Here is a 19,309-nt window from a genome sequence, read left to right as displayed (position 1 = left end):
TGGAATATGGCCGGAGTCCAACAGTAAAAAGTTCAATATCCGGTCTACAAACACATTCCTCGATCGTAATATGACCAGGATTGCACCATCCGTTGTTAACCAGAACAGCAAGCCCCCCTCCTTTACGCTTACCGCTCTCAGTGCACTTCCGGTCAGCCCGAACGGTCTGGAAGCCCCCCATGGAAAAGTTTTGATTGGGTATGTCCTCGTGCAGCCCCGTTCCAGTAAAACACATAACCCTGCACTCCCAAAATGTTCTCTGACTCCTGGCTAGCGCCGTCAACTCGTCCATTTCATTACCCACCGAACTCCTCTTCTCCATAAGTCTCTGTTGTCTCGACACGGTCCTCTTTCCTCGCCTTTGTGATCCCCCTCTGCATCCTCTGTGTGTTTTCCTCCAGATTTCAGCAGGGGTGTCCGCCGCTCTGCTCGCTAAACCGGCCGGCATTAGCGCAATCAGCTGGTCCCTGGAATAATGCGACCATCTTGCTGCCCCGCTAACGAGACGTGTCCGAATGTAACTATTTCCAGCGCTAAAAACCCAAATAAACCTCTCTCCACCAGCATGTTAGAGAGGGTGCAGCTTCAACATGTTATCGTGAAAAAATACAACAAATAACCTAAGTTTAAAAAGTAAGAAAACTAGTTGGAACGGCTGTAACAGGCTGCATGCACGACCGGCGCATGCGCACGAAGGTGCTCCAGATGCTCAGGTTTCCTCCCACAGTCCAAAGACATAAGGTTAGGTTTAATAAGTTGTGGGTATGCTATGTTGGTGTTGGAAGCATGGTGACAGCTGAGGGCTGCCTGCAGCACGATCCTCACTGATCTGATTTGACATAAACAACAGATTTTGTTGTATGTTTCAATGTATATGTGACAAATAAAGCTAATCTTTAAATCTTTATTCCTTGAAGCATAGGAGAATGAAGGTGCTTTTATCACCATCGCTGACATTATGTGCCATGTCATAAGACATGGGAGATCATGGTCTTTCTTGGCAAACTTTTCTACAAAAGTGGTTTGCCATTGCCTGCTTCTGGGCAGTGTCTTTACAAGACGGGTGACCCTAGCCATTATCAATACTCTTCAGAGGTTATCTGCCTGGCGTCAGTGGTCGAACAACCAGGACGTGACATGTACCAGCTGCTCCATTGGCTTCACTTGACCCTGATCAGGGGAGTGGGAGGGCTAAGCAGGTGCTACACCTTGCCCAAGGGTGAGCTGCAGGTTAATGGAGGGAAAGAGCACCTTATACCTCCTTTGGTAGAGACGTATCTCCACCCCGCCACCTAAGGTGATCTCAACGAGGTGTATAAAATCAGAAGGAGGATAAATAGAGGCTTTCCTCTAAAGGTAGGAGATTCAAGAACAAGATGGCACAGGTTCAAAGAGAGAAGAGATTCAGTGGGAGCTAAAGTAGCAAATGTTTCAGCCAAAGTGTGGTCTGTAACAGAAATAAACTACCCATGTCTGTGATGTTTGACTCCATGATCAGTGTGGGCAAGTTGTTCCGAAGATCCTGTGTCTGATGTTTGATTCCATGGTCAGTGTGGACTAGTTGGTCTGAAGGTCCTGTGTCTGTGATGTTTGACTCCATGTTTGGGAAACTATGGCTCCATGTGTGATTTGGGAAATAGTTAGCAGATTTCTGCCAGTGTCAGGTTGGAGACAGCCAAGATGGAATTGGAGGTGTTGCGTTTAGCTTCAGCCTGGCAGTAGAAGAGGCCAAGGGGAGACAGGTCAGTGTTTGGATGGGAAGTAGAATTAAGGAGTAAAGGTTAGCTTTATTTCTCATAGGTACATCAACACATTGAAACATGCAGGGAAATGGATCATTTTGTGTTGACGACAACACAGTCCAAGGATTGTGATGGGGGCAGCCCTCAAAGTTTCGCCACACTTCTGGTGGCAACGCTGTCACCCTAACCGGTGGGAATTGAACCCAGAGACTGGCGCTGTAAAGTGTTACGTTAACCACGCTGCTACAGTGTTATTCATTACCCTGCTGTGTCACCCAACAACTGGCTGGCCAACAGGAGATCCCAGCTGGCACAGTAGATGGAGGAGCCTCGTTTGTATCTATGTTCTAGTGGGTAGTAGAGTACCGGTCACATGACAATGCTTTGACTGGTTTGCGGTTCTCCATGTTGAGTGGCATTGGAACCTGATCATCCTTCTGTGCTTGAGCAGGAGCTGACCCATATGTGATTATCCGGTGTGGGCGAGACAAGGTGAAGTCGCCTGTCCACAAGGACACACTGAATCCCGAGTTTGACGTGAAGGGAATCTTCTACCGGAAAGACGCCAAGACTCCTATCCACATCGAGGTGAGTGGCTCCACCCTTCTCCTCTCCTTAATATGCAGCTTTGAGGATCGCGACACAGTCACCTGTACTCCTGGTCAAAGTCCAGAACATATCAAGGCAGGAGAAGGCCATTTAGCTCTCCGGGCCACCCCATATTTCAGTAGGTTTGCCCTATTAGATGTTGTTTAATTAATTTTACGAATGATGCCGTGCCTGATGCTGTGTGTCAGTGATGCTGTTGCAAGCAGCTTTGCATTACTTCTGTGCATATGTACGTACTTGTGCATATATCAATAACCTTTGACTTCTTTAAAATCTAAAAACAGACACTGGTTAAGCATGAGGTACGGTATTACTTTGTGAGTGACACATTGCAGAATAATCTCCATGAGTTATTTGTGGCATAAATTATATCTGGTTAGACCGCACTTGGAATATCGTGTTCAGTTCTGGTTGCCTCATTATAGGAAGGGTATGGAAGCGTTGGAGAGGGTGTGGAGGAGATTTACCAGGATGCTGCCCAGACTAAAGGGCATGTCTTATGACGATAGGTTGAGTGAGCTAGGATTGTTGTGTTTTGAAGCGAAGGAGGATGAGAGGTGTCTTGATAGAGGTGTACAAGATGATGAGAGGCACAGATAGAGTGGATAGCCAGAGGCTTTTTCCCAAGGTGGAAATGACTGATACAAGGGGGCATGATTTTAAGGTTATAGGAGGAAAGCAGAGGGGGCATGTTAGAGGTACATTCTTTACAGAGAGAGAGTGGTGCGTGCTCGGAATGCCGGGCCATGGGTGATGGTAGAGGCAGAATATTACTTAGGCGCATGGATGATAGAAAAATAGAGGGCTACGTGGGAGAGGAGGGTTAGATTGATCTTGGGGTAGGTTGAAAGTCGGTACAGCATCATGGGCCAAAGGGCCTGCAAAGGTCTGTAACGTTCTGTGTTCTAAAGTACTAACTGCACCATCAGAATCAGAATAGAATTACCCATCATCACCACATGCCTCGGAGTATCAGTGCAGTTTATTACCTTGTGCATTAAAAGGGTGAGGTCATTTTCAGCTCTGGGAAGGCTTAACATTCCATGAATTTTCATGTTACGTACACTTCTTGAGTTAAGAATCAGGTTTAATATCACTGGCATATGTTGTGAAATTTGTTCCTTGTGACAACAATACAATGCAATACATATAGGAAGAAAACTGTGAATTACAGTAAGTATACGTGTACATTAAATAGTTAAATAAGTAGTACAAAAACAGAAGTAAAAGGTAGTGAGGTATTGTTCATGGGTTCAACGTCCATTCAGAAATCAGATGGCAGCTGTTCTTGAATTGTTGAGTGTGTGCCTTTCGACTCCAACACCTCCTTCCTGATGGTAGCAATGAGAAGAGGGCATGTCCTGGGTGGTGGGGGCCCTTAATGATGGACACCACTTTTTTGAAGCACTGCTCCTTGAAGATGTCCTGGATACTGCAGAGGCTAGTGCCCGTGATGGACTAGTGTAACAACACTTCGATCCTGCGCAGAAACCCCACCCCATACCAGACGGTGATGCAGCCAGTCAGAATGCTCTCCACGGTACATCTGTATAAATTTTCAAATGTTGTTGACTTGTCCATCTTCATCGCTGTTTCTGAATGTTTGACAGAGTCTACTGTAACTCCACCACATAATGTTATTTCTGCTTCTTGTCCCCCTCAGTAACAAATTTTATATACACGTTCAGTGGCCACTTTATTAGGTACCTCCTGTGCCTCATAAAATGGCCGCTGAGTGTATGTTCATGGTCTTCTGCTGCTGTAGCCCATCCACTTCAAAGTTCAATATGTTGTGCGTTCAAGGATCGTCTTCTGCACACCACTGTTGTAACGTGTGGTTATCTGAGTTACTGTCACCTTCCTGTCAGCTTGAACCAGTCAGGCCATTCCCCTCTGACCTCTCTCATTAACAAGCCATTAATGTGAGCAAAGTTATAGAACATAAAACATAGTAATCCACAGCACATTACAGGCCCTTCGGCCCACAATGTTGTGCCGACCATGTAACCTACTCTAGAAACTGCCTAGAACTTTCCTTTCCTACCACATAGCCCTAACCAGGGGTACACTGAAGCTAGTGGATACTAAAGTGTTTTATTCAACAAAAATGAGACGCTCTCGGAGAAAGAGGCCCCCTTGACCCAATCTTCCTTGACAGTTTATATGCTAAAGATCAGAGGTAGTGGCAGGGCAATTCTGTAGTTACAATGTATCTACAGTGCTTCACTCACAACATGCTGGAGGAACTCAGCAGGTCGGGCAGCATCCGTGGAAAAGATCGGTCGACGTTTCAGGCCGACCTGCTGTGTTCCTCCAGCTGTGAGTGTTGCTTTGACCCCAGCATCTGCAGATTATTTTGTATCTACAATGCTTCCTTTGAATTACATATAATTTTTACTCCTCCTTCGCACGCACACATGAGACACCCACAGTGAATGTTAATCAGTATTGTCCGGTTTTCAATTAACTGGAGTCCACAGCTTGAGGAAACTATTGTCCAGGACTGCATTTCAAATTTAATCTACAATCCGTGTTGAGGTCTAAAGATTTTTGCTGAAGTTATATTTGCAATATACCCTTAGCATCCGGGATGTTTCAGATTGTGTCCACGATATCCTGCAGTGGGAGGGAGATCAGCCAGAGGTTGTGGTACCTATTGGTACCAATGACACAGGTAGGAAAAGTGAAGAGGTCCTGAAAACAGACTACAGGGAGTTGGGAAGGAAGTTGAGAAGCAGGACCGTAGAGTTAGTAATCTCGGGATTACTGCCTGTGCCACGTGACAGTGAGTATAGGAATAGAATGAGGTGGAGGATAAATGCGTGGCTGAGGGATTGGAGCAGGGGGCAGGGATTCAGATTTCTGGATCATTGGGACCTCTTTTGGGGCAGGTGTGACCTGTACAAAAAGGACGGGTTGCACTTGAGTCCCAGGGGAACCAATATCCTGGCGGGGAGGTTTGCTAAGGCTACCGGGGAGAGTTTAAACTAGAATTGTTGGGGGGTGGGAACCGAACTGAAGAGACTAGGGAAGAGGAGGTTGGCTGACAAATAGAGAAAGCTTGTAGACAGTGCAAGAGGGGGGATAGGCAGGTGATAGAGAAGGGTCGAGCTCAGACCAAAGGTTTGAGATGTATCTATTTTAACGCAAGGAGTGTTGTGAACAAAGCGGATGAGCTTAAAGCGTGGATCAGTACTTGGAGCTATGATGTGGTGGCCATTACAGAGACTTGGATGGCTCAGGGACAGGAATGGTTACTTCAAGTCCCAGGTTTTAGATGTTTCAGAAAGGACAGGGAGGGAGGCAAAATAGGTGGGGGCGTGGCACTGTTGATCAGAGATAGTGTCACGGCTGCAGAAAAGGTGGATGCCATGGAAGGATTGTCTACGGAGTCTCTGTGAGTGGAAGTTAGGAACAGGAAGGGGTCAATAAATTTACCCAGTGTTTTTTATAGGCCGCCCAATAGTAACAGGGATATCGAGGAGCAGATAGGGAAACAGATCCTGGAAAGACGTAATAATAACAGAGTTGTCGTGATGGGAGATTTTAATTTCCCAAATATCGATCTAGTCAAGAAGAAAAGAAGAACTTATAAAAGGCTCAGAGAGCTAGGTAATGTTAGAGGTATAGAAGATTATAAGGCTAACAGGAAGGAGCTTAAGAAGGAAATTAGGAGAGCCAGAAGGGGCCATAAGAAGGCCTTGGTGGGCAAGATTAAGGAAAACTCCAAGCGACTCTATAAGTATGGGAAGAGCTAGAGGATAAGACATGAAAGAATAGGACCTATCAAGTGTGTATGGAACCAGAGGAAATAGCAGAGGTTACTTAATGAATACTTCACTTCAGTATTCACTATGTAAAAGGATCTTGATGATTGTAGTGATGACTTAGAAACATAGAAAATAGGTGCAGGAGTAGGCCATTCGGCCCTTCGAGCCTGCACCGCCATTCAGTATGATTATGGCTGATCATCCAACTCAGAATCCTGTAACCTGCCTTCTCTCCATACCCCCTGATCCCCTTAGGCACAAGGGCCATATCTAACTCCGTCTTAAATATAGCCAATGAACTGGCCTCAACTGTTTCCTGTGGCAGAGAATTCCGCAGGTTCACCACTCTCTGTGTGAAGAAGTTTTTCCTCATCTCGGTCCTAAAAGGCTTCCCCTTTATCCTTAAACTGTGACCCCTCATTCTGGACTTCCCCAAGATCGGGAACAATCTTCCTGCATCTAGCCTGTTCAATCTCTTTAGAATTTTATATGTTTCAATCAGATCCCCCCTCAATCTTCTAAATTCCAGCGAGTATAAGCCTAGTCAATCCAGTCTTTCATCATATGAAAGTCCTGCCATCCCAGGAATCAATCTGGTGAACTTTCTTTGTACTCCCTCTATGGCAAGAATGTCTTTCCTCGGATTAGGGGACCAAAACTGCACACAATACTCCAGGTGTGGTCTCACCAAGGTCTTGTACAACTGCAGTAGTACCTCCCTGCTCCTGTACTCGAATCCTCTCGCTATAAATGCCAGCATACCATTCGCCTTTTTCACCGCCTGCTGTACCTGCATGCCCACTTTCAATGACTGGTGTACAATGACACCCAGGTCTCGTTGCACCTCCCCTTTTCCTAATCAGCCACCATTTAGATAGTAATCTGTTTTCCTGTTCTTGCCACCAAAGTGGATAACCTCACATTTATCCACATTAAGTTGCATCTGCCATGAATTTGCCCACTCATCTAACCTATCCAAGTCACCCTGCATCCTCTTAGCATCCTCCTCACAGCTAACACTGCTGCCCAGCTTCGTGTCATCCGCAAACTTGGAGAAACTCATTTAATTCCCTCGGCTAAGTCATTAATATGTACTGTGAACGACTGGGGTCCCAGCACCGAGCCTTACGGTACCCCACTAGTCACTGCCTGCCATTCTGAAAAGGTCCCATTTATTCCCACTCTTTGCTTCCTGCCTGCCAACCAATTCTCTATCCACATCAATACCTTACCCCCAATACCGTGTGCTTTAAGCTTGCACACTAATCTCCACTGGTTCTCCCCTATCCATTCTACTAGTTACATCCTCAAAAAATTCTGAGATTTGTCAGACATGATTTTCCTTTCACAAATCCATGCTGACTTTGTCTGATGATTTCACCGCTTTCCAAATGTGCTGTTATCACATCTTCGATAACTGACTCCAGCAGTTTCCCCACCACCAATGTTAGGCTAACCGGTCTATAATTCAAACAACAGGAATTCTGCAGATGCTGGAAATTCAAGCAACATACATCAAAGTTGCTGGTGAATTCCCTGGTTTCTCTCTCCCTCCTTTTTTAAAAAGTGGGGTTACATTAGCCACCCTCCAATCCTCAGGAACTGGTCCAGAATCTAACGAGTTTTGAAAAATTATCACTAATACATCCACTATTTCTTGGGCTACTTCCTTAAGCACTCTGGGATGTAGACCATCTGGCCCTGGGGATTTATCTGCCTTTAATCTCTACAATTTACCTAACACCACTTCCCTACTAACATGTATTTCCCTCAGTTCCTCCATCTCACTGGACCCTCTGTCCCCTACTATTTCCAGAAGATTATTTATGTCCTCCTTAGTGAAGACGGAACCAAAGTAGTTATTCAATTGGTCTGCCATGTCCTTGTTCCCCATGATCAATTCACCTGTTTCTGACTGTAAGGGACCTACATTTGTCTTAACCAATCTCTTTCTTTTCACATATCTATAAAAGCTTTTACAGTCAGCCTTTCCTAATTAAGCCCTTTGTCCTCCTCTGCTGGACTCTGAATTTCTCCCAGTCCTCAGAGGTGAGGCTTTGTCTGGCTAATTTGTATGTTTCTTCTTTGGAATTGATACTATCCCTAATTTCCCTTGTCAGCCACGGGTGCACTACCTTCCCTGGTTTATTCTTTTGCCATACTGGGATGAACAATTGTTGTAGTTCATCCATGCGATCTTTAAATACTTGCCATTGCATATCCACCGTCAACCCTTTAAGTATAATTTGCCAGTCTATCTTAGCTAATTCATGTCTCTTACCTTCAAAGTTACCCTACTTTAAGTTCAGAACCTTTGTTTCTGAATTAACTATGTCACTCTCCATCTTAATGAAGAATTCCACCATATTATGGTCACTCTTACCCAAGGGGCCTCTCACGACAAGATTGCTAATTAACCCTTCCTCATTGCTCAATACCCAGTCCAGAATGGCCTGCTCTCTAGTTGGTTCCTCGACATGTTGGTTCGGAAAACCATCCCGCATACGTTACAAGAAATCCTCTTCCTCAGCACCCTTACCAATTTGGTTCACCCAATCTATATGTAGATGGAAGTCTCCCATTATAACTGCTGTTCCTTTATTGCACGCATTTCTAATTTCCTGTTTAATGCCATCTGCAACCTCACTACTACTGTTAGGTGGCCTGTACACAACTCCCACCAGCGTTTTCTGCCCCTTAGTGTTATGCAGCTCTACCCATATCGATTCCACGTCCTCCCAGCTAATGTCCTTCTTTTCTATTGCGTTAATCTCCTCTCTAACCAGCAATGCAACCCCACTCCCTTTTCTTTCATGTCTATCCCTCCTGAATATTGAATATCCCTGAATGCTGAGCCCCCATCCTTGATCACCCTGGAGCCATGTCTCTGTGATCCCAACTATATCATATTCATTAATAACTATCTGCACATTCAATTCATTCACCTTGTTACGAATGCTCCTTGCATTGACACACAAAGCCTTCAGGCTTGTTTTTACAACACTCTTAGCCCTTATACAATTATGTTGAAAAGTGGCCCTTTTTGATTTTTGCCCTGGATTTGCCGGCCTGCCACTTTTACTTTTCACCTTACTACTTTTTGCTTCTACCCTCATTTTACACCCCTCTGTCTCTCTGCACTTGTTCCCATCCCCCGGCCACATTAGTTTAAATCCTCCTGAACAACAGTAGCAAACGCTCCCCCAGGACATTGGTTCCAGTCCCGCCCAAGTGCAGACCGTCCTGTTGTACCGGTCCCAACTCCTCCAGAGCTGGTTCCAATGCTCCAGAAATTTGAATCCCTCCTCCTGCACCATTTTTCAAGCCACGACTTGCAGCAGACTGAAAAGCTTGAACATGTAGATATTAAGAAAGAGGATGTGCTGGAGCTTTTGGAAAGCATCAAGTTGGATAAGTTGCTGGGACCAGATGAGATATACCCCAGGCTACTGTGGGAGGCAAGGGAGCAGATTGCTGAGCCTCTGGCGATGATCTTTGCATCATCAATGAGGACAGGAGAGGTTCCAGAAGATTGGAGGGTTGCGAATGTTGTTCCTTTATTCAAGAAAGGGAGTAGAGATAGCCCAGGATGTTATAGACCAGTGAGTCTTATTTCAGTAGTTGGTAAGTTGATGGAGAAGATCCTGAGAGGCAGGATTTGTGAACATTTGGAGAGGTATCATATGATTAGGATTAGTCAACATGCCCTTGTCAAAGGCAGGTCGTGCCTTAAGAGCCTGATTGAATTTTTTGAGGATGTGACTAAACACATTGATGAAGGTAGAGCAGTAGATGTAGTGTATATGGATTTCAGCAAGGCATTTGAGAAGGTACCCCATGCAAGGCTTATTGAGAAAGTAAGGAGGCATGGGATCCAAGGGGCCATTGCTTTGTGGATCCAGAACTGGCCTGCCCACAGAAGGCAAAGAGTGGTTGTAGACGGGTCATATTCTGCATGGAGGTCGGTGACCAGTGGTGTGCCTCAGGGATCTGTTCTGGGACCCTTACTGTTTGTGATTTTTATAAATGACCTGGATGAGGAAGTGGAGGGATGGGTTAATAAGTTTGCTGATGATACGAAGTTTGGGGGTATTGTGGATAGTGTGGAGGGCTGTCACAGTTTACAGTGGGGCATTGATAGGATGCAAAACTGGGCTGAGAAGTGGCAGATGGAGTCCAACCCAGATAAGTATGAAGTGGTTCATTTTGGTAGGTCAAATATGACGGCAGAATATAGTATGGTAAGACGGCAGAATATAGTAATGGTAAGACTCTTGGCAGTGTGGAGGATCAGAGGGATCTTGGGGTCCGAGTCCATAGGACACTCAAAGTAGCTGTGCTGGTTGACTCTGTGGTTAAGAAGGCATACGGTCTATTGGCCTTCATCAGTCGTGGAATTGAATTTAGGAGCTGAGAGGTAATGTTGCAGCTATATAGGACCCTATTCAGACCCCACTTGGAATACTGTGCTCGGTTCTGGTCACCTCACTACAGGAAGGATGTGGAAACCATAGAAAGGGTGCAGAGGAGATTTACAAGGATGTTGCCTGGATTGGGGAGCATGCCTTATGAAAACAGGTTGAGTGAACTCGGCCTTTTCTCCTTGTAGCGACGGAGGATGAGAGGTGACCTGATAGAGGCGTATAAGATGATGAGAGGCATTGATCGTGTGGATAGTCAGAGGCTTTTTCCCAGGGCTGAAATGGTTGCCACAAGGAGACACAGGTTTAAGGTGGTTGGGAGTAGGTACAGAGGAGATGTCAGGGGTAAGTTTTTTTATGCAGAGAATGGTAAGTGTGTGGAATAGACTGCCGGCGACGGTGGTGGAGGTGGATACGATCGGGTCTTTTAAGTGACTTTTGGATAGGTACATGAAGCTTAGAAAAATAGAGAGCTATGGGTAAGCCTAGTAATTTCTAAGGTAGGGACATGTTCGGCACAACTTTGTGGGCCGAAGGGCCTGTATTGTGCTGTAGGTTTTCTACGTTTCTATGTCCAGATTATGCCCTAACAATGCAATCAGTCAGAATGCTTCCCACGGTACATGTATAGAAATCTGCGGGAGCCTTTGGTGACGTGCCAAATCTCCTCAAACTGCTGATGGAATATATCCTTAACAGTTGGTGCCAGACAGCATGGTTTGAGAACCTCAGAAACTGCTGATCTCCTGGGATTTTCACGCACAACAGTCTCCGGGGTTTACAGAGAATGGCGAGAAAAGAAACATCCAATGAGCGGCAGTTCTGTGGGTGAAAGTGTCGTGTTCATGAAAGAGGTCAGAGGAGAATGGAAAGCTGACAGTAACTCAGATAACAGTGGTGTGCAAAAGAGCATCTCCGAATGCACAACATGTTGAACCTTGAAACGGATGGGCTACAGCAGCAGAAGACCACACTGGGTTCCACTCCTGTATCCGATAAATTTATTTGCTTAGAGATGCAGAGTGGAATAGACCCTTCGAGACACACCACCCAGCAACCCAAATTTAGCCCTAGCCTAATCACGGGACACTTTACAATGCCCAGTTAACCTACTAACCTGTACGTCTTTAGACTGTGGGAGGAAACCAAAGCACCCAGAGAACATCTCTGCGGTCATGGGAAGAACGTGGAGAGGACTCCAGGATTGATCCCTGAACTCTGATGCCCCGAGCTGTAATTGTGTCACTCTAACCACTACAAAGAGCCCACTTAGTATATATCAGCGATACCTGATTGTGATTCTGATATCTGTAGAAATTGAAATAATTTCAATGATTTAAAGTTCTCAAATGTATTGTTACCACACGTGCAATAATTTGAACTCTCCAAACATCAGAGCTAATTTTGTTTTTGCCCAGATCTGGAACAACAATGTCTTCAGTGACCAGTTCCTGGGTCAGGTGACACTCCTGGCTGACCCCAGCGATCTCCAGCCACACCACACCTTGCACCTGAGGGACAAGGGTAACCGACAGAACAACGACCTTCCTGGGACTGTCAACCTCAACATCAGCAGCAGCAACGAGCTAGCCAATTTCTGAAAGTCCCCGACACTTCTGCCGGAGAAGACAAGCAAGATGGTTGACCAGATCCGCTTAGATCTATGGATAGGAAGGGAGGGAAGGTGGGGAATTGGTGGTCCCCACAGACCTTTATCCCCTCTATCTACCTCCAGCTTGCCAATCACCCAACCCTTTTCAGAATGGCCTTTAATATGAGAATTCCTGACTTCTTGCTCTTGGGTAGGCTATACTTCTGCTTGGAGACTTACTGCTCCCATGATGCTGCTCCTCCCGGAACTTAATCTGCTCATGCATTGAGAGATTCCTCTTCCCCACCTTGGTAGGGGTCTGTCTCTGAGAGAGCAAGGGTTGCTGGATGGTTTGGCGATTAGGGAAAGGTGCAGGGGAATTTTGTCAGTTCCTCTTCGTTCCCCTGGAACTCTCCTAGAAGGTGAATACAAAATTAGATGAGATATTCCATTAGTCCCCTATCTCTCCGTGTGTTCATCTCCCAACCACTTTGCCCACCAGCCCCATCTTCTCTCGCTTCCTCTGTGATTTCCTCTTTCCTTCCCCTTTCTCTCTTCTGCCTCTCTTTCTTCTTTCCTGCCCCTTCCTCCTCTCTTCTGTTGCCCTCTTCATTACACTGTCCTCCTCCTCCTGTTTCCTGCTTCCCCTCATCTCTCTGTACTACGCTCTTCCCTGTCTTCTCCTCTGCTGCATTCTCTCTATCTTCCCTCCCCCGCCCTTTCCCCCTCTCTCTTCCCCACGTCCTATTGCCCCCTTTCCACCCACTCTACCTCCAGTCAGATTCTGATTCTGATCCAATGTACAGTACATTGAGACATTGCAATGAAATGCATCATTTGCGTTAACCTAAAGGTGTGCTGGGGGGCAGCCTGCAACTGTCGCTATGTACTGGCTCCAACATAGCAATCCCACATTGCTCTGCAGAACACAACAAAACAACAACAGCAGAACAAACCCTTTTCCTCCCTCCCGCCCGCTCCTACACACAAACAGGCCTCCAGCCTCTAGGCCTCCAGTCTCCAGGTTTCGACTTCCTGACTTTCAGTCGACCTTCGGGTTTCAATCTTCAGAGTCAATCTCCAATGGGCTGGCCCTCTTGCCTCCCTGGATCTAGCAACCTGGGACAGCCTGACATCCACAAATGTCCTTCACTCATCCATCACTTGGCCTTCAAGAATGGAGCGGAGGCCCAGACTGCGGCCGCCTCCTGCCTCCTCTCCCAAACCCGCCCCTCCCATCTTTCTCACACTCTTTACCCCCTGAGTCCCAACACAGTTGAAAGTTACCACTATAAAGAACCTGTGGCTGCTTACAAGGATGGTCTTAATATGCACACCCTCCATATTCCATCTTCACAGACTGTTGACCACCACCGGCTGGGCTACCGGATGAGTTAAACACTAACATTTTAACTGGTCAATCATAATCACAATCCCTGTCCCTCCAGTACCACCCTTTCCCTTCCATTTTCCACTCTGTGGCTGTCTGGCTTGTGATATTCTCTCACCCCCAAAGGATGTCTATTCTCTCTCACGCTTCTTATATCTTCTTTATTTAGAGGTTTAGTACAGAATAGGCCCTTCCAACCCTTCAAGCCATACTACCCCAGTCACCCCCAACAAAGCGGATTAATTCTAACCTACTCGCGGGACAATTTACGAAGACCAGTTAACCTACCCAGTACGTCTTCGGACTGTGGGAGGGAACAGGTGGACCTGGAGAAGACCCACGTGGTCACGGGGACGAACTACGGAGAATGGTGCCAGAACCAGACTCTGAACTCCAGACCGCACTAACTGCTACACTACCTTGGAGCCAAAAACACACGGAACATTTCACGAATTTGCGTGTCATCCTCGTAGTTAAGCCATCCCTCCCTGTGAGATCGCCAGGCCCATCCTGAGAGCCAGTAACTCATCCAGAGCAGATGTACCAACACTGTTTTTCCAAGAGTCTTAAAGGACTGCAGCACAGAAACAGGCCATTTGGCCCATCTCGTCCATGCCAAACTTTTGTTTTGCCTAGTCCTATCAACCTGCAGCTGAACTGTAGCCCACCACACCTCTCCTGTCCATGTACTTATCCCAAACTTCTCTTAAATTTTGCAATTGTCTCATATCCACCACTTCCGCTGGCAGCTCATTCCACACATTCTCACCACCTTCTGAGTGAAGAACCTTCCCTCCATGTTCCCCTTGAACACTTCTCCTTTCACCCTTACCCCATGACCTCTAGCTCTAGTCTCTCCCAACCACAGTGGAAAAGCCTGCTTGCATATATGTAAATATATATATACACACTCATAATTTGGTATTACTGTACCAAATCTTCCCTCATTCTCATATACTCCAGGGAATAAAGTTTTAACCTCATCAGCCTGTCACAATAACTCATGTGCTCAAGTCCTGGCAACATCCTTGTAAATTTTCTCTGTACTCTTCAAATCTTAGCAATATCTTTCCTGTAGGTTGGTGACCAGAACTAGGCACAATTCTCCAAATTTGGCCTCATCAACTTCTTATACAACTTCAACATAACATCCCAACTCCAAAAGTTGGTCAAAGACGGGGTACTCTGCATTCTGGACATGCCAACTCTTAGGCACCATCTACAAGGCATAAGTCAGGAGAATGGTGAAATACACCATTGCCTGGATGAGTTTGGCTCCAACAACTCATGAGGAGTTAACACCATTCAGTACACACCCATTCTATCAACTTTCTCTTTCATTCTATCTCTGCCTATACCTTGTGTTGTGGTCCACATCTCTTCCTTTGTTCTCTCATATCTGTCTCAGACACTGGGGCAGGACATTTTGTTGGGACCATAGGAGTGAAGCCATTTTGTGACACACCAGCCTTATTCTGAGGGTGTGCACTGTCAAAAAGGTTCACTCAACTTCTAGGATTATAACTTTGAACTGAAAGACATAATCTGAGGACTTTTTACCAATGATTTTTAAATGCTTTTTGTTTAAAATATGCTTTTATAAATAGAAGACCTCTTTTTTGTTTGTTTTACTGTGTATAGAGGGCAGAAACCACTTATTGATGGACTATCCTTGGCAACCTTTTGTTGAGCTGATAGGATGATTTTTGTGTATTCAATTTGTGCCTGGACGATTGTTTAGGATAAGAGGTCAAAAATGGATAATCTCTGAACCTGCATACAGTTACCTCTTCCTGTCTCCACACTGACAATACTCCACTCAACATGACAGAGATGAATTGTTGCCAAGTTTCATCAGGAGAAAGTCACTCCTGAGATTATTTAGAGCCTCAATTTCCCTGGGATTGGTCGTATCTCCAGCCTTACCCTTATGTAATTGGTGTTCGACCCACCTTTCTGGATCGGTGGGATCTCCACACGCCTTGCGGTGATTGGTGGGATCTTCACACGCCTTGCTGGGATTAGTGGGACCCCCAACCTCCTCGCTGGGGCTGGTGGGACCTCCACCCACCTTGCTGGGACTGATGGGATCTCTGCTTATCTTACTGGGATTGGTGGGGAGCGGGGAACAAGGCTGGGGTGATCAGCGTGCTCTGCCCAGGTGCAGATGGTGGACTGTTACAGAAAGCATGAATCAACTGCCTTTTTAAAAAAATAGAAACTAGTTTCCCTTATAATGACTTTGGGCTTTATTTACCTGGTGTGGCCTTGCAGATCCCATCAACCACCAGATAGCATCCACAAGAACTGCAAAAAGTAGATGATGGAATTTAACAAATTGTACAATAACTGCCTTGTGGATGCAGAGTGATTAGCCTCAGATTTCAAGATGTCCACATGGTTTATCTTCTGTGGTAAAATCAAAGGTGGATTAATTGGTATTGGTTTATTATTGTCACGTATACTGAGACAGTGAAAAGCTTGTCTTGCATTCTGTTCACACAGATCAAATCATTTGATCACAGTGCATGGAGGTAGAACTAGGTAAAACAATACAGAATGCAGAATAACGGGCAGCAGCTACAGAGGAAGTGCAGGTAGACAACAAGGTGCAAGATCACAATGAGGTAGATTGTGAGGTGAGGAGTCCATCATGGTGCACAGTCTTGCCACAGCAGGATAAAGGCTGCCCTTGAGCCTGGTGCTATGTAAATTCAGGCTTTTGTATCTTCTGCCCATTGGGAGGAGAGAGAAGAGAGAATGTCTGGAGTGGAAGGAGTCTTTGATTGTGCTAGCTGCGTTACTGGGAAGTATTGAGTCCATGGTGGGGAAACTGGGTTCTGTGATGGGAGATATAAACTGTTTGACTGGATGTTAGGCCCTGCAGCCTTGTTAGTGCTATGTCTAAAGCCTGAGCAGTTGGTGGTGAACCTCCCAAGTTTCGAGCATTACCTGGTTAAGGTGTACCATTATTTAGATATAGTAAAACTTCCTCTGATCTGAGTCCAACAAGGAGACCTGCTCTTCAGCTCTAATCAATGTTGAAATGCAAGCGACCATTCAACCCTTTGGAGTTGATTCTAAATTCCAACTCTCTCTGATTCCATAATGCAGGTGTGTGGGATTAGTATAGACAGGTCTGATGGTCAGCAAAGACTTGATGGGCCAAAGGGTCTGTGTCTATGCTGTAGATCTCTATGACTTGATTGTACCCTCCTTTTTTCTTCAGTCCATCACCCCTGCTGGGGCATAGGCTGCCGGGAGCAGTTCGCCAGAGTCCTTCATCCTGGGCCATCCTTTTAGTCCTTCAGCGTGGAGCCCATCAAAGATCCTTCCCCTCCCAGGGATGAGGTCTTTGGAGCTTATGTTGGCATTTCTGTAGCTCTGGGATTTTTTTACGGGATGGGATTGCTAGCCCCGTGCCCAACTCTCCTCCTTTTGCAGCCGGGCTTGGGACTGTCCGTCGCAGAGTTGGTTGTATCCTTACGTGACAAGAAACTATCGACCTCCATCTCAAAAGTAACAAACGATTCCAAATGCCATCCTGATGGTTGAGAATTCCATGTTTCCTCTGCCTGCTCTCTGTGAGTTTAATTTGTTCCTGTTTATCTTTCTACGTTATCCAGTTCCAGTTTTTCTTTCTCCTTCTTTATTAATGGAACATAGAACAGTACAGCGTAGGAATCTGATCTTTTGTATCCTTCTAACTCAAGAGACCCATCAAGATCGTACTGACTATTCATTCCATCCTACTCAGAATCAGGTTTAATATCACTGGATTATGACATGAATGGCTAATGTTCCACTGGGACCAGAGGAAGGAAACACTGTCTCCAACCTGTAGAGGGAGCATTTGCTGGAGGCCAATTCTTGGTATCACAGGTTGGCTTCAGTCTGCTGATGACATTGGGTCTAAAGGGGCGTGGTGTTGCCTAGTAACTTCAATAAAAGTACAATTCGTACCAGAAAAAGTTTTAAAACTCCCCAGAGTTAATTATCTACTTGGAGACACAAGAGATGCTGCAGATTCTGGAAGGATGGTGGAACCTTCAGAAAGGATGCAGCAAAGGCTGCTGCCTGGATTAGAGAGCACATGGATGAGGAGAGGTTGAGCGAGCTAAGCCTTTTTTCTTTGGAGCGAAGGAGGATGAGAGGTGGCTTAATAGAGGTGTACAAGATGATAAGAGGCATACTGTAGATTAGTGGGTTCCCAGGGTGGAAATAGCTAATAGCAGAGGGCAAACTCGGCAGGTGATTTAAAGGAAGGTATAGGGGGGATGTCCGAGGTAGGTTTTTTTTTTACACAGAGTGATAAGTGCCAGGAATGCGCTGCCAGGGGTGGTGATAGAGTCTGATATAATAGGGTCATATAAAACTTAGATAGGCACACGGTTGAAAGGAAAATGCAGGACAATGTAGGAGGGAAGGGTTCGATTGCTCTTGGAGTAGGTTAAAGGCCTGCATTGTGTTCTAATATTCTATGTTAACAATTATTTTGTCATTCTGGAAAAGTCTGTACCAGCAATGAAAGAAAGAAGATTTCCAATTATTGCCAAGAATAAATAACCCATTTTTGACATAAAACAAGATACAAGAATTACATTGTTATAAGAAATACCCATATTTCTTAAGCCAGCTAACACTTAGATCATGGACTGTAGTTGAACACTATTGCTATGCTTAGTTTTGGATAACGTCTAAACTAGGGGCAGCAGATTAAATCCAGAGATTCTGCCAGAGTGAGGCCAGAAAGAATTGTGTTGTGTCTGTATTTTATCAACATAGTGGAAGGCGAGCAGTGCTGGCACCTGGTGGTAGACTGATGACACTGCAACTTGCCAATTAATTTTTCTCTGCTTTGCATGGATCAAGTCTTCTGCTCACCGATTGTCTCGCTGCAGCTTTACAAGTCCATTACAAAATTGTGACATATTAAAATGTTTCAATAAAATGTATTTTATATGAAGGATACTCTCAGACAGAAATAAACTATAAATACAGTTTTGAATTGTATTCATTATTTGGCATCTAAACTGACTATTACCACTTCTCTGAAAACAATCCTGCTTAACGTAAGAAAGCATTGTCTGCTTAAGGTGCCATCTGCTATGGGAACGGTCCCCTTTGCACCACTGTGCATCTCGTCATCCTCTATGTCTGCTGTAGAAGAGGGGTGATAAATAAATGAAGGAGATGGAAGTTGTTGCAATGGGGTGGGGGGAGGTGTCAGATAGAGAGAGAGATGGGTGGACACAGAGATAATGAGAGGCAGGCGGAAGGACACACAAAATGCTGGAGGAACACAGCAGGTCACTCAGCATCTATGGAAGGCAGGGAGATGGTTGGTGGACCTACTGAGAAAGTGGGGGAGGGGTGTTGAGAGAGAAAGCAAGGTGTTCAGAGCTCACAGGCTGATATCAAGAGGCAGACACAGAAAGAGAAACTGTGTTAAAAATAACTGACTTGTGGGTATCTTCCTCAGACAAGTGAGCTTCAGTAAGTATTACCAAGTTCAAACAAGAACCAATCTTGAAAAAATGAAATATTGTTACAAGTTCAAAGTAAGTTTATTATCATTATTTGCTCGTTATGTGCTGTGTCGTATGACGTGGGCAATCATGGTCTTTCCATGGCCGTGATTGTTCTTGGCAAAGTTTTCTACAGAAGTGGTTTGCCATTGCCTTCTGGGGAGTGTCTTTACAAGGCGGGTGACTCCAACCATGATCAATACTCTTCAGAGATTGTCTACCTGGCGTCAGTGGTCTCATAATCAGGACTTGTGATAT

General features: G+C 45.4%; 1 protein-coding gene across 3 annotated transcripts in view; it reads left to right on the top strand.

Moving 5' to 3' along the window:
- capn5a (calpain 5a) overlaps positions 1-18,526 on the top strand; it is a 164,730-nt gene extending 146,204 nt beyond the window's left edge. For all 3 annotated transcript variants that reach the window (XM_063054644.1, XM_063054645.1, XM_063054643.1), the window contains exons 12-13: positions 2,194-2,330; positions 11,961-18,526. In XM_063054644.1, coding sequence (XP_062910714.1) covers positions 2,194-2,330; positions 11,961-12,143 — 320 coding nt within the window. In that variant the 3' untranslated portion in view covers positions 12,144-18,526. The remainder of the gene's footprint in view (positions 1-2,193; positions 2,331-11,960) is intronic.
- Positions 18,527-19,309: the final 783 nt, after the last annotated feature.

The sequence above is a fragment of the Mobula hypostoma genome, chromosome 7 (genome assembly GCF_963921235.1).
Source record: "Mobula hypostoma chromosome 7, sMobHyp1.1, whole genome shotgun sequence".
Lineage (NCBI taxonomy): Eukaryota > Metazoa > Chordata > Chondrichthyes > Myliobatiformes > Myliobatidae > Mobula > Mobula hypostoma.
This window is presented reverse-complemented; position numbering and strand designations above follow the sequence as displayed.